The sequence below is a fragment of the Oncorhynchus keta genome, unplaced genomic scaffold, assembly GCF_023373465.1.
Source record: "Oncorhynchus keta strain PuntledgeMale-10-30-2019 unplaced genomic scaffold, Oket_V2 Un_contig_1006_pilon_pilon, whole genome shotgun sequence".
NCBI classification, from domain to species: domain Eukaryota; kingdom Metazoa; phylum Chordata; class Actinopteri; order Salmoniformes; family Salmonidae; genus Oncorhynchus; species Oncorhynchus keta.
The window spans coordinates 219691-236228 of record NW_026277003.1 but is presented as its reverse complement, the minus strand read 5'-3'; the positions used below and the strand labels follow the sequence as shown (position 1 = coordinate 236228).

Here is a 16538-nt window from a genome sequence, read left to right as displayed (position 1 = left end):
TAGGTTTTATGTACACATTTTATTAGAATGCTTCTGAAATGCACATTGTTATATTTGGTAACACGTTTCATTTTCCTTGACTTCAACACCATTCGCTGCATTGAACGGATGTGGGTGGAGCATCGTCTACATAAGGGTGCAAATGAAAAACACTCACAAAAGCTCTAAAGAAGGCCTTAAGGCTGACACATAAAGCTTAATAACAGCAGTGATACTAGCAAGAGCAGTGTGTAGGTTTCTTCTTTTTTTCTCAACTTAAACTTACTTGAATCCCAGTTTAACTTACTACCATAAAGAGTGAATAGATTGCTTTAGCACACACTTAATACTGTTTCAGCTGATGTTATTATATTCAACAAATCTGAAATACAGTACCAGTCAAAAGTTTGGACACACCTACTCATTCAAGGGTTTTTCTTTATTTGTAATATTTTCTACAATGTAAAATAATAGTGAAGACATCAGCACTATCAAATAACACATGTAGTAACCAAAAAAGTGCTAAACAAAGTTTAGATTCTTCAAAGTAGCCACCGTTTGCCTTGATGACAGCTTTGCACACTCTTGACATTCTCTCAACCATCTTCATGAGGTAGTCACCTGGAATGCATTTCAATTAACAGTTAAAAGTTAATTTGTGGAATGTCTTTCCTTCTTAATGTGTTTGGGCCAATCAGTTGTGTTGTGACAAGGTAGGGGGGTATAGAGAAGATAGCCTTATTTGGTAAAAGACCAAGTTCATATTATGGCAAGAACAGCTCAAATAAGCAAAGAGAAGTGACAGTCCATCATTCATTTAAGATATGAAGGTCAGTCAATGCGGAACATGTCATGAATTGTTCAAGTTTCTTCAAGTGCAGTCGCAAAAACCATCAAGCGCTATGATGAAACTGGCTCTTATAAGGAACGCCACAGGTAAGGAAGACCCAGAGTTACCTCTGCTGCAGAGGATAAGTTCTTTAGAGTTAACTGCACCTCATATTTCAGCCCAAATAAATGCTTCACAGAGTTCAAGTAACAGACACATCTCAACATGAACTGTTCAGAGGAGATTGCATGAATCAGGCCTTCATGATCGAATTGTTGCAAAGAAACCACTACTAAAGGACACCAATAAGAAGAAGAGACTTGCTTGGGCCAAGAAACACAAGCAATGGACATGAGACTGCTGGAAATATGTCCTTTGGTCTGATGAGTCCAAATTTGAGATTTTTGGTTCCAACCGCCGTGTCTTTGTGAGACGCAGAGTAGGTGAACGGCCTATATCAAATCTCCCATTCCTCTCAAAAAGTTTAGAAAAAAATGTTGCGCAGAAACTCACTGCCTTCCTGAAGACTAACAATGTATACGAAATGCTTCAGTCTGGTTTTAGACCCCACCATAGCACTGAGACTGCACTCGTGAAGGTGGTAAATTACCTTTTAATGGCGTCAGACCAAGGCTCTGCATCTGCCCTCGTACTCCTAGACCTTAGTGCTGCTTTTGATACTATCGATCACCACATTCTTTTGGAGAGATTGGAAACCCACATTAGTCTACACGGATAAGTTGTAGCCTGGTTAAGATCTTACTTCAGTTAGTGCTAAACACGGCTGCTAGAATCTTGACTAGAACCAAAATATTTGATCATATTACTCCAGTGCTAGCCTCTCTACACTGGCTTCCTGTTAAGGCCAGGGCTGATTTCAAGGTTCTACTGCTAACCTACAAAGAATTACATGGGCTTGCTCCTACCTACCTTTGCAATTTGGTCCTGCCATACATACCTACACATACGGTACGGTCACAAGACGCAGGCCACCTTACTGTCCCTAGAATTTCTAAGCAAACAGCTGGAGGCAGGGCTTTCTCCTATAGAGCTCAATTTTTATGGAATGGTCTGCCTACCCATGTGAGTGACGCAAAATCGGTCTCAACCTTTTAGTCTTTATTGAAGACTCATCTCTCCAGTAGGTCCTATGATTGAGTGTAGTCTGGCCCAGGAGTGTGAAGGTGAACGGAAAGGCACTGGAGCAACGAACCGCCCTTGTTGTCTCTGCCTGGCCGGTTCCCCTCTCTCCACTGGGATTCTCTGCCTCTAACCCCATTACAGGGGCTGAGTCACTGGCTTACTGGTGATCTTCCATGCCGTCCCTAGGAGGGGTGCGTCACTTGAGTGGTTTGAGTCACTGACGTGATCTTTCTGTCCGGGTTGGCGCTCCCCCTTGGGTTGTGCCGTGGCGGAGATCTTTGTGGGCTATACTCGGCCTTGTCTCAGGATGGTAAGTTGCTGGTTGAAGATATCCCTCTAGTGGTGTGGGGGCTGTGCTTTGGCAAAGTGGGTGGGTTTATATCCTGCCAGTTTTGCCCTGTCCGGGGGTATCGTCGGGTGGGGCCACAGTGTCTCCTGACCCCTCCTGTCTCAGCCTCCAGTATTTAGGAGTCGGGGGGGCAGTCTGTTATATCTGGAGTATTTCTCCTGTCTTATCCGGTGTTCTGTGTGAATTTAAGTATGCTCTCTCTAATTCTCTTTCTCTTTCCTTCTTTATTTTTTTCTTTCTTTCTCTCTCTCGGAGGACCTGAGCCCTAGGACCATGCCTCAGGACTACCTGACATGATGACTCCTTGTTGTCCCCAGTCCACCTGGCTGTGCTGCTGCTCCAGTTTCAATTGCTCTGCCTGCGGCTATGGAACCCTGACCTGTTCACCGGACGTGCTACCTGTCCCAGACCTGCTGTTTTCAACTCTCTAGAGACAGCAGGAGCGGTAGAGAAACTCTGAATGATCGGCTATGAAAAGCCAACTGACATTTACTCCTGAGGTGCTGACCTGTTGCACCCTCGACAACAACTGTGATTATTATTATGTGACCATGCTGGTCATCTATGAACATTTGAACATCTTGGCCATGTTCTGTTATAATCTCCACCCTGCACAGCCAGAAGAGGACTGGCCAATGACCTGGAACACACCTCCAGGCTGTGTAAGGGATATTTGACCAAGGAGAGTGATGGAGTGCTGCATCAGATGACCTGGCCTCCACAATCACCTGACCTCAACCCAATTGAGAAGGTTTAGGATGACTTGGACTGCAGAGTGAAGTAAAAGCAGCCAACAAGTGCTCAGCATATGTGGGAGCTCCTTCAAGATGGGTTGGAAAAGCATTCCTTATGAAGCTGGTTGAGAGAATGCCAAGAGTGTGCAAAACTCTCATCAAGGCAAAGACTGGCTTTTTTATTTGATTTGTTTAACACCTTTTTGTTTACTACATGATTCCATGTGCTATTTCATAGTTTTGATGTCTTCACTATTATTCTACAATGTAGAAAATAGTTTAAAAAAAACAACAACTCCTGAATGAATAGGTGTCCAAACTTTTGACTGGTCCTATATATTTAAAAAAAAACTTTCTACATTAACAATTTTCACAAAGTGCTTTTCAGGTCGGTCATGTCAGAGGTAGGGCATGCGGAGGCTATTGATGGCTGTCCCCGTGTCCTTGTCCCCGTCTCTGTCCCCGTCCCTGTGTCTGTGTCACAAGCCCATAGCTACCCAGGCCTTGGTGACAAACACAGGGATCGCCGTGACTCACTGTTTTCCCAACCTCCGCGTGTGTGTGAGAGAGTGCTCTATTGTGTGTGTGTGTGTGTGTGTGTGTGTGTGTGTGTGTGTGTGTGTGTGTGTGTGTGTGTGTGTGTGTGTGTGTGTGAGAGTGAGAGAGAGAGAGAGTGAACTTTCTCTCTCTTTCTGTGTATTTTTTCAGTGTGTGTGAGTGCTGAGTAAATACAACGTGACAAAGTGGCCCAGCGCATTACGTCTCCATCAATAGCCACTTTAAGGTCATGGGCTGAGGGCATAAGCCGATTGGCTGGCTGGCTACTCACCTGGGAAGTAGCGAGCCAATCCGGTGGCGCTGCCAAACACCTGCCACAGTAGAGTAGGATCCTCTTCCTTGTTCTTCCTAAACACGGCTTCTAATGCATCTGTCCAGTTCAGCTCATTTAGCACAATGGTGGCTGTGGGATAGACAAACACATACGCATACACACACATTAGTATTCACATAACAGAGTTAAAGGCCCACTCTGTGATATTTACAACTGTTTTTGATCATTTGACTTAAACAACTCATTTTCTGAGGGGACTTCCTTTGAGGTGACGGATTGGTATACAAGACACATAAACAACATGATTTAACTCAAAATTATGTACAGAAATCCTATTGACGCAATAGATGAGTATTCCCAGAGAGAGAGAGCCGAAGCGAGAGGTTTCACTCCCGTCAAAATCTGTCCACGTGGGAAAACAGTGGTCCTGGCTTAACTGCTCCAGGAAGAACAAGGTGCTTAGCTGTATTGGATGGGGAGAAGCATTTCAACATTCTTTGCAGAAATTAAACTGAAGTTATGTATACAGTGTATTGGGTACGGTACCACACTCAGGTTATTCATAAATATCTCTTAAATACGTACACACTGAGTCTACTATCTCACAGAAAGGACAAAGATAATAAATGACCACAAACACATAAAGGTGAGTAGAGAGATGAACATTGGTAGTTATGTTGAAGATGAACTTTACCGTGTTTATTGTATGTTAAACTTTTTATCCTTTTGTAATGGGATTATTTTCTATGTTATTTGGTAACGCCATGTATCAAGATTGGCTAGTATCTGCCATTAACACAATGATGGCAACTCTAATGCTAAAACTACAGCTAAGCTGACTGATTCTTGTCTACATATGGCTACCTCCAATCCCACGTCTAAAGAGCAGTTCCTGTGTTCTATCTGTCTGGATGTATTCACTGAGCCGGTCACAACCTCATGTGGACACAACTTCAGCAGGTCCTGTATCAGCGGATACTGGAAAACCATCGACCTGTGCCAGTGTCCAACATGTAGCATAAGTTCCACACGAGACCAGAGCTTCGCGTCAATACATTCATTGTTGAGATGGCTGCTCAGTTCAGGAAGTTAGTTCAAGTGAAAGCTACCAGCAGCCCAGACCAACTCCCTGCCAAACCTAGAGAAGTGTCCTGTGATGTCTGCACTGAGACGAAGCTCAAGGCCCTGAAGTCCTGCCTCGTGTGTCAGACCTCTTACTGTGAGACTCACATGGAGCCTTAGAGACACAAGCTGATCGACCCTGTGGAGAACCTAGAAGACAGGATGTGCAAGATGCACGAGAGACTGCTGGAGTTGTTCTGTAGGAATGACCAGATGTGAAAATAGTAAAAAATAAAGAAAAACCTTTGATTAAGTAAGTGTGTCCAAACTTTTGACTGGTAGTGTGTGTGTATGTGTGTGTGTGTGTGTGTGTGTGTGTGTATATATTTATATACACACACTAACAATTCATACTCTACAGACAATGGAGAACTGGCATCTGAGAGTTCAGCAATGTAATGGGTTAACTTCCATGAGGAACAGTAGATGGGGAAGAAATGTGGATGGGGAGGAGCATTTCTCTGTCACTAAGCTGAAATGAAACTGAAGTACACAGTGTATTGTGTACAGTACCAAGATTTCTTCAGCTCTTCAGATATATCTATATCTTTCTCACAGAAAGGACAGAGATAATATCAACAAACACATGCAGGTGAGTGGAGAGATTAACATGGACAGACAAATTGTGGGTAAGCTTTAGTGTGTTTACTAACTCCGTTACTTTATCGTGTTTACTGTGTGCAAATCCTTTTTTCTTTTTCTACGGTATGTTTAAACTCTTTATCCTTTGGTTAGGGGACTATTTTCAATGCTATATGGTACCACCAAGATTGGCTAGTATCCGCCCATAACACAATGTTGGAAACTCTAAAGCTAAAACTACAACTGATTATACACTCTTAGAAAATAAAGGTGCTAAGTAGAACCATACAGGGTTCTTTGGCTTGTAACCATAAGTTAACTGCCTGTATATGGTTCTACCTAGAACCCTCTAGGAAGGGTTGTACCCCCCAAAAATGATCAGCTAAAGGTTCTTGCTTGAACTGTCTATGAAGGCTTCTAGCGTGCACCTTTTTATCTTTGGAGGGTTACGACTAAAACCCTCTATGAACGATTAGAACCCACCAGCCTTATTAACATTTAAAATGTAGTTGAATTTTTTTTATTTTTTATGATTGAACCTTTATTTAACTTGGCAATTCAGTTAAGAACAAATTATTACTTACAATGACGGCCTACACTGGCCAAACCCGGACAACGCTGGGCCAATTGTGAGTCGCCCTATGGGATTCCCAATATAGGCCGGTTGTGATACAGCCTGGATTTGACCCAGGGTGTCTGTAGTTACACCTCTAACACTGAAATGTTGTTCCTTGGACCACTGCGCCACTCGGGAGCCAATACAAGACATAACATATATAATAAGGCCTTTCTTTGAGGCCCTAGTTATACCCTAACACAGTGGTGTTAGAAATATCCTGGTTTACGGGCCACATCAGGCCTGCAAGTCCCATTATGCCGGCTTGCAAAGTGATGTGTAATTCATATTGGAATCCAGCCAGAATTAGGATATCCAACAAGTGTAATTGTTAATCACCCGCAACCTGAATTCAGAATGACTGCCAGGGTAGGGAAGATTGAATAGAGAGACTACCTCAATCATCTAAACTGGAACAGCCATTTCAGTAATGTGTGCAATAAATCCAGTAACTAACAGAATGGATTAGTTTAGAAAACTGTATGTTATTTATCTTTGTGTAGCATAAAATGTATCAACTTACATACAAAAACACAGATACATTATTACAGTAAAACAACAAATTCTGAAAACCTCCCTGCAATAGAGCATGCTGTAAAATATTATGTATGGTTCTATGTTGAACCCTTCTTGCCTTCCAAAGAATCATCAAAAAAAAACTTTCTTTCAAAAAACAGTTCTTAGGATGTTACACATTCCAGGTAGAACCCTTTGATTTACAAATAACCGTTTTCTTCCAAAAAGGGTTCTTCTGATCACAACAGTTCTTGGTAGAACCATATCCCTCCGCAAATAACATTTGTGGAACCAATTTTTCCAAGATAAAACATTAGTTTTAGTTTTTCTCTGTCTAGATATGGCATCCTCCAGCAATGTCCTGTCTAAAGAGCAGTTCCTGTGCTCCATCTGTCTGGATGTGTTCACTGAGCCAGTCTCTATTCAATGTGGACACAACTTCTGCATGGCCTGTATCAGGAAGTACTGGGATACCAATGACCTGTGCCAGTGTCCCATGTGTACAAATACATTTGATAAAAGACCAGCTCTCTTTGTTAATGCTTTCATTTCTGAGATTTCTGCTACTCAGTTCAGGAAGTCAGTTAAAAGGAAAGCTACCAGCAGCCCAGACCAATGCCCTGCCAAACCTGGAGAAGTGTCCTGTGATGTCTGCACTGAGATGAAGCTCAAGGCACTGAATTCCTGCCTGGTGTGTCTGACCTCTTACTGTGAGACTCACCTGGAGCCTCATCAGAGAGTCGCAGCCTTAAGGAGACACAAGCTGATCAACCCTGTTGAGAACCTGGAAGACAGAATTTGCAAGACAAACAAGAGACTCCTGGAGTTGTTCTGTAGGAATGACCAGATGTGTGTTTGTGTCTTGTGCATAAAAACAGACCACGAGACTCACCATACTGTCCCTCTAGAGGAATAGTTTGGAGAGAGGAAGGGTAAATTGGAAAAAACACAGGCAAAAGTGCAACAGCAAATTCAGGAGAACCTGGAGAAGGTTCAGGAGATCAAACACTCAGTAGAGCTCAGCAAGTGAAACTCAGAGAGAGAGATCACAGACAGCGCTCAGGTCTTCACTGTTCTGATGCTCTCCATTGAAAAGAACCAGGCTGATCTCATTGAGGTGATTGAGAAGAAGCAGAAAGCAGCAGAGAGGCAGGCTGAAGAACACATTCAAGAGCTGGAGCAGGAAATCACTGAGCTAAAGAGGAAAAGCACTGACCTGGAGCAGGTCTTACACACTGAGGATCACCTCCATCGAGTCCAGAGCTTTCCATCCTTATGCACCCCTCCACCCACCAAGGACTGGTCTGAGATCAGTGTTCATAGTGATCTCTGTGTGATGAGTTTGAGGAGAGCGGTGTGTCAGTTGGGGGAGACACTGAATAAAGAGATTGAGAAGCTGCCTGAAATCAAACTGAAGAGGATTCAGCAGTATGCAGTGGATGTGTCTCTGGACCCTGATACAGCACAAAGTGAACTCATCCTGTCTGAGGATCGGAAAGAAGTAAGATATGGAGACACACGACAGAATCTCCCTAATAACCTAAAGAGGTTTGATCCTGTCCTTATTGTCTTGGGAAAGGAGGGATTCTCCTCAGGGAGATTTTACTACGAGGTGACTGTTACAGGGAAGACTGGATGGAGTTTAGGAGTGGCCAGAGAGTCTATAAACAGGAAAGGGAATATCACACTGTCCCCTGATAGTGGATGCTGGGCTGTGGTCCTGACCGATAGAAGTAAGTACGGAGCTTGCGCCCCCATCTTTACCCCCCTCTCCCTTAGAGAGAAGGCCCAGCTGGTCTCCTTTTATGATGTGGAGGCCAGGTCTCATATCTACTCTTTCACTGGCTGCACCTTCACTGAGAAACTATATCCATGCTTCAACCCTGGTGTTAATCATGATGGTAAAAACTCTGCCCCTCTGATCATCTCTCCTGTCAATCACACAAGAGTTTGAACCTGAAAGTAAGTGACCTGTAAAATGAGTACCTCAATTAGAGTTCTCTTTTATGAAACTCCAGGGAGAATATTTCACTGTAGAGTATTACTGATGTGCTTGTTGTCTGTTATAGTCAGTAGTCCACCTGTCAGTCTGTTAGACATGATGAGTGCAGAATGCAGCAGCAATGTAACAGTTGACCTGCATTACCAATATCTCAGGCTCACAACAAGGTATGACTTCATATCTGGGAGATATTTCAGGGGATGTTGTTTTTTAATCAGATAATATCAGCACTACATGTTTGTTTTACCTACACTCTTTAGAAAAATAGTGCTAAGTAGAGCCATACAGGTGTTTTCGGTTTGTAACCATGGGGCTACCCTTGTAACCATGGGGCAACCCTTTTTGGTGCTGGGTACAACCATTTGCAGAGGGTTCTATCTATAACCCACTATGTAGGGTTCTTCAAATAACCCCCTCTCTATGGTTGTACCTAGAACCCTCTATGTAGGGTTCTACCAAGAACTACTAACATCTAAAGGTTTTTCACAGAACTGCCATGAAGGGTTCTACCGAGAAACCTTTTATCTTTGGAGGGTTCTTCTTAGGACACTCTATGAACGGTTCCACCAGCCTTATTAGTCTTTAAAATGTCATTATTTATGACAATGCATTGCATGTATCATAAGGCCTTTGTCTGAGGGCCTAGTTATGCCACTGTATATCTCTGTTGATCCTCATTAGCTGTAATGAACACTGAGTAACATTGAGGATTTTTCAACTCCAGTTGAAAGGGATAGAATTGGTATTTGGTCTAGTCGAGTCCCAGAGCTTTAGAATAGTGATGGCTATTTATGACATCAGTTTGGAATAGTAGACTTATGTAACTGTGGGGAAATATATGTGATATTGGGTTGTGTGTAATGAATGGCTTGTTTCTGACTCATCATTGTATATAATTCTCAAAAGATAATTTTTTACTAAAAAATAAATGTACATGTACCTTGTCCGTCTGCCTTTCTGAACTGATAATAACACAACACTCATTGTGAAAATAAAGGCAAAGAATTAGTGAGTGAATGATGAAAACTATCAAGAGAAACATGACAGTGGACAGTCACCTTAACTTAAATAATGTATTATTGGCTTAAATCTAAATAAAAAATATCCATGCTATAACATTGGAAATGGAAAACTGGCATCTGAGAGAGTTTAGCCATGTAAGGAGTTAACTGTTCCAGGAAGAGGGGAGGACCATTTCAACATCACTTTGCTGAAGTGGATTGGGAGGAGAATTACAATGTCACTTTGCTGAAGTGGATTGGGAGGAGAATTACAATGTCACTTTGCTGAAGTGGAATGGGAGGAGCATTACAATGTCACTTTCCTGAAGTGGAATGGGAGGAGCATTACAATGTCACTTTGCTGAAGTGGAATGGGAGGAGAATTACAATGTCACTTTGCTGAAGTGGATTGGGAGGAGAATTACAATGTCACTTTGCTGAAGTGGATTGGGGGAGAATTACAATGTCACTTTGCTGAAGTGGATTGGGAGGAGAATTACAATGTCACTTTGCTGAAGTGGATTGGGAGGAGAATTACAATGTCACTTTGCTGAAGTGGAATGGGAGGAGCATTACAATGTCACTTTCCTGAAATGAAACTTAAGTATACAGTGTATTGAGTGCGGCATAAACTCTCCCCAGCTCTTCAGAAATATCTATGAAATACACAGTCTGCTATCTCACAGAAAATACAAAGATATTACCCACAAACGCATGCAGGTGAGTAGAGAGATTAACATGGACAGATAAATTAAGTTCAATTAAGATTAAATTCAACCATGTTTGATGCGAGTAAATAATTTTTATTTTCCAGCAGTATATTAAAACTCTTTATTCTTTAGTTAAATTACTATTTTCTATGTTATATGGTAACACGTGTCTAAAATGGCTAGTATCTCTCCATAAAACAATGTTGGAAACTCGAAAGCTTAAACTACAATTTAGTTGACTGATTCTAGATGGTTTTTTTTACGGTTTGACTTTTCTTTCTCTGTCTAGATATGGCCACCTCCAGTAGTCTCCTGTGCTCTATCTGTCTGGATGTACTGTAGTCCCTGAGGAAGGCTGAATAACTCATTAAAGAGCTGGAGCAGGAAACCACTGAGCTCAAGAGAAGAAGCACTGAGCTGGAGCAGCTCTCACACACTGAGGATGACCTAAACCTCCTCCAGAGCTTCACATCCCTGTGCAGCCCTCCACTCACCAAGGACAGTGATCTGTATGTGGGGATTGTGAGGAGAGCCGTGTCTCAGCTAGAAGAGACAGTCATGAGTGAGATGAAGAGGTTGTTTGATGATGAGCTGAAGAGGATTCAGCAGTATGCAGTGGATGTTATTCTGGACCCTGATACAGCAAGCCCCTGGCTCATTCTGTCTAAGAATGGGAAAGAAGTGAGAACTGGAGAAAAAAAACAGAAGCTCCCTGATAACCCAAAGAGGTTTGATTCTGCCGTTAATGTCTTGGGAAAGAAAGGCTTCTCCTCAGGGAGATTCTACTATGAGGTAACTGTTACAGGGAAGACTGGGTGGAATTTAGGAGTGGCCAGAGAGTCTATCAACAGAAAGGGGACTGTCGCATTAAGCCCTGATAATGGACGCTGGGCAATGATCCTGAGGGATGGGAGTAAGTACATAGCTTGTGCCCCGACCCGTGTCCACCTCTGCATGAAAGAGAAGCCCCAGAAGGTGGGGGTGTTTGTGGATTATGAGGAGGGTCAGGTCTCTTTTTATGATGTGGAGGCCAGGTCTCATATCTACTCTTTCACTGGCTACACCTTCACTGAGAAACTATATCCATACTTCAGCCCTTTGCTCAATGATGGTGGTAAAAACTCTACTCCTCTAATCATCTCTCCTGTCAATCACACAGACAGAGTTTGAACCTGAAATGAACTGACCTGTAAAATGAGTACCTCAATTAGAGTTCATTCTTTCATAAAACACCAGGGAGAATATTTCACTGTAGTTTATTAACTGATGTTTGTTATTATTATTTGACTTCTAAACAATCCTTTATCTGATCTTAATGGATCACTGGGCCGGCCACTCTTCAATATCACCTGGGCCAACACCTTCCCACTAATGAGATGACAAACCAGCACAGGTGTAACATACTGAGTAACGAGGGGACACCAATCAGTGCGCCCCACACGCCAACGTCCAACCTCTAAATATAAATGGAAAAACCAAAGCCTATAAATAACATTGTCAGTCTGTTAGACATGATGAGTACAGAATGCAGCAGCAATGTAACAGTTGACCTGTATTACCAATATCTCAGGCTCAAAACAAGGTATGACTTCATGTCTGAGAGAGAGAATTCAGAGGTTGTTCTGATTACTGTCCCCCATGATGAAATCGGGGAGGGGACTTTGGCTCTGTCTCTGTCTGATAGCACGTTTGTATGTTTGTCACAAGCAATATCTCAGACTGGAGGGCCTGTTTTTGATGAAACTTGGTTGTATGATGTGTCTTGCTGTAGAGATCTGGCATTTTCTAAATGACACAGATTGGCCAGGTGGAGGCACTATAACAAGCAATTGAAAATGCACATTTTGAAAGGTCACGCCCCTCACCCAGTTTGTCCAATAGTCATGAAATTCAGGACATCAGTCCTCCTCTTCACAAGGACCACATTTGCAGCAGGGATCCAGAAGGTCCACCACGATGGATATCCCACCATTTAGAATTAGGTGAAAAACACTTCAAACGCTTCTCCTCTGGCACTGAATGACCCATCAGCAAGACACTTGATATGCGGCACATGTGGACAAACGTCTCTCAACGCAATATATTCCAGACTAGTACCTAAAACAACATGGCCGTAATGGCCAATAAACTTTCATGTGGTCCGAAACACAAATCAGTCACAGATATTTGTATTGTAACAAATTTGGTACACATGTTGAAAACACTGTCAACAAGACTCAACATATGCAAGAACATTCATATTGACCACGAGGTGGAACTATAACTGGCACATGTTTTGTTAATATCAGCATAGTCTCGTTTGAATTTGCCGGGGGAAGGGGGGTATCATTGAGGGGGACGAAATGTTTAATGCTGCATTGTTTTAATTCTGATAATATCAGCACTATATGTTTGTTTTACTTAGATATATACAATGCATATACTCTGTTGATCCTCATTAGCTTTAATGGACACTGAGTAACATTCAGGATGTCTGGATAAATATATTAAGTTGAATAGTGATACACTTGGTATTCAGTCTAGCACAGCACCAGAGCTTTAGAATAGTGATACACTTGGTATTCAGTCTAGCACAGCACCAGAGCTTTAGAATAGTGATACACTTGGTATTCAGTCTAGCACAGCACCAGAGCTTTAGAATAGTGATACACTTGGTATTCAGTCTAGCACAGCACCAGAGCTTTAGAATAGTGATACACTTGGTATTCAGTCTAGCACAGCACCAGAGCTTTAGAATAGTGATACACTTGGTATTCAGTCTAGCACAGCACCAGAGCTTTAGAATAGTGATGGGTATTTATGACATCAGCCTGATTTTATGAAATGAGATTGAATTGGATGTCATTTTTTCAGGGGAGTATATTATATGGGGGTGTTTGTAATCGTCTGTTTCTATGGTTTTGATGACTCATTGTCACTGCATTTCAACATCACCTTGTCGTAATAAAACTAAAGTATACAGTGTATTGTGTACGGTACCAAACTCTCTCCAGCTCTTCAGAAATATCTATTCACTACCTATACACTGTGTCCACTTTCTCACAGAAAGAACAGAGATATTATCCATAAACAAGCAGGTGAGTAGAGAGATTAACATGGACAGACAAATTGTGGGTAAGCTTTAGTGTGTTTACTACCTCTTTTACTTTATCGTGTTTACTGTGTGCAAATCCTTTTTTATTTTTCAACTGTATGTTTAAACTCTTTATCCTTTGGTTAGGGGACTATTTTCAATGCTATATGGTAACACATTGTATCAAGATTGGCTAGTATCTGCCCATAACACAATGTTGGAAACTCTAAAGCTAAAACTACAACTGAATCGACTGATTCTACACTTTAAGAAAAACAGGTGCTAAGAAGAACCATACAGGGTTCTTTGGTTTGTCCCCATTGGGCAACTCTTTTGGTGCCTTTGTAGAAGGTTCTATCTAAAACCCTTTATGTAGGGTTCTTCAAAGAACCCCCTGTATATGGTTCTACCTAGAAGCCTCTATGAAGGGTTCTACCAAGAACCTTATCAGCCTTTCAAATGAAATTATTTATGACAATACATGTATCTTATATAATGGGTGGGTCTAATCCTGAATGGTGATTGGTTAAAACCGCATTCCAGCTGTTTTCTATTCCACAAGTTACCACAGGCATTTTAACGTCATAGATTTTGCCAATTTACTCTGTTCCATCTGAATCCACTGTCTCATCAGCCCAGCCATGCCATCTGTAAACTTGATCTCCACTATTAAAAGCATCTACAACAGTAGAGATTTGAATAAAATTTAGTCGGTCTCTCCGACATTTGCAACACTGTTTCAATATTCAAATTCATTCTCCAGCTGTCCCATAGCAGCAAACGTGTCGGGAGTCAGGAGTCGGGTTGAGACAGACAGGCAGGCAGCTTTTCTCAGTCAGTCGAAATCATGAATCAGCTGGCATAATTTTTCTGGATATATACAAAGAACTATCAATAGAAAACAAAGTGCAGCTAGTTTGCAGTCTTTCCAGCTTCGGGTTTGAAGTGATTCTGCTAGCTGTGTTGTTGGCTAGCTCCTCTGAACATCAGAGTCCTGAGGAGATCACATTTTCTATGCCAGGTGAAATCGCGCATCTCCAGGTTTTGGATGTATCCAAATAAATGTCACTAGAAAACACCTTAAACTTATGCTAATGCAGCTACTTTGTTGTTATTCTGGCTGCACTGTTTGACGTGACTAAGTTATCCATAGTTGTCTAGCTAGCAAGCAAGGGATAAGAACGTTCTAAATTCTCTGGCAACCGAACCGATAGACCAGCCGGCTTGGGTAGCAACCCTAGATTTGTGTCGGGACTATATCTTGTGGAAGGATAAATAGTATGAATAAATTAATTAAAACGTTAAATGAAAATATGCAAATCATTATTTGAATATTTTGGTAACCCTTTGTATAAAAGTGATAAAACCCTCAAAGCCAGTGTTTGTCTAGGGCCTAACAACACCCATGCCATTATATCCTCCAGAACACGGGCTTCTTGTGCATTATCACTTAAATAAGGCCTTTCTTTGAGGGCCTAGCTACAGTATACCCTATTACAGTTTATTAATAATTTCCTGGTTTACAGGCCACATCAGGCCTGCAAGTCACATTATGCTGGCTTGAAAAGTGATGTGTATGGCGCAGTGGTTAAGGGCGCTGTACTGCAGTGCCAGCTGCGCCACCAGAGTCTCTGGGTCCGCGCCCAGGCTCTGTCGAAACCGGCCGCGACCTGGAGGTCCGTGGGGCAACGCACAATTGGCCTAGCGTCAACCGGGTTAGGGAGGGTTTGGCCGGTAGGGAAATCCTTGTCTCATCGCGCACCAGCAACTCCTGTGGCGGGCCGGGTGTAGTGCGCGCTAACCAAGGTTGCCAGGTGCACGGTGTTTCCTCCGACACATTGGTGCGGCTGGCTTCCGAGTTGGATGGCGCTGTGTTAAGAAGAAGTGCGGCTTGGTTGGGTTGTGTATCGGAGGACGCATGACTTTCAACCTTCGTCTCTCCCGAGCCCGTATGGGAGTTGTAGCGATGAGACAAGATAGTAGCTACTAATAAAACAATTGGATACCACGAAATTGGGGAGAAAAAGGGGTAAAATTAAAATAAAATTTTAATATTTTAAAAAAGTGATGTGTAATTCAATACTGGAATCAAGCCAGAATTAGCGAATTAGCATATCCAACAAGTGGAATTGTTAATCACCCGCAACTTGCATTCTGATTGACTGCTAGGGTAGGGAATTGTCACGCCTTGGTCTTAGTATTTTGTGTTTTCTTTAATTATTTGTTCAGGCCAGGGTGTGACATGGGTTTATTGTGTTGTCATATTGTTTTTTTTTGTAGGCATTGGGATTGTGGCTGATTAGGGGTGTGTCTAGTATAGGCTTGGCTGCCTGAGGCGGTTCTCAATCAGAGTCAGGTGATTCTCGTTGTCTCTGATTGGGAACCATATTTAGGTAGCCTGGGTTTCACTGTGTATTTTGTGGGTGATTGTTCCTGTCTCTGTGTTAGTTATTCACCAGACAGGCTGTATAGGTTCACGTTCCGTTTGTTGTTTTGTAATATTTATAAGTTATTTCATGTATCGCTATTCTTCATTGAAGAACATGAGTAACCACCACGCTGCATTTTGGTCCGCTTCTCCTTCAACAGACGAACGACGTTACAGGAATACTGAAAACTAAGACTACCTTGATCATCTAAACTGGAACAACCAAAATTACTAGCTTAGAAAACGAATCTCTTTGTATCATAAAATGTACAGATATTACAGTAAAATAAACTATTTTAAAAATATCTCTGCAATAGAGCATGCTGTGAAATATTATATACGATTCTATATAGAACCCTATTTCTAAAACTGTTTGAATGATGTCTGTGAGTATAACAGAACTCATATGGCAGGCAAAAACCTGAGAAGAAATCCAAACAGGAAGTGAGAAATCTGAGGTTGGTTGATTTTCAACCCAGGCCCTATTGAATTCACAGTGGGATATGGATGAGGTTGCACTTCCTAGGGCTTCCTGTTTAAGTTTCTACCTATAGGAGGGGAGGCATGACCTGATTTGCCAAAAGGGAGGGCGAGGGAGGGCCTTGTCGAAGGGGGAGAGCTC

The 16538-nt window shown here is 42.2% G+C and overlaps 1 protein-coding gene across 1 annotated transcript; it reads left to right on the top strand.

Annotated features, from left to right (window-relative positions):
* Positions 1-5593: 5593 nt before the first annotated feature.
* On the top strand, positions 5594-13403 carry LOC118376946 (E3 ubiquitin-protein ligase TRIM7-like). The gene is given in 3 exon segments (XM_052500222.1): positions 5594-8650; positions 10348-10425; positions 10779-13403. Coding segments are annotated over 3 exon segments (2493 nt in total). The 5' UTR covers positions 5594-7042; the 3' UTR covers positions 11586-13403.
* The last annotated feature ends 3135 nt before the right edge of the window (positions 13404-16538 follow it).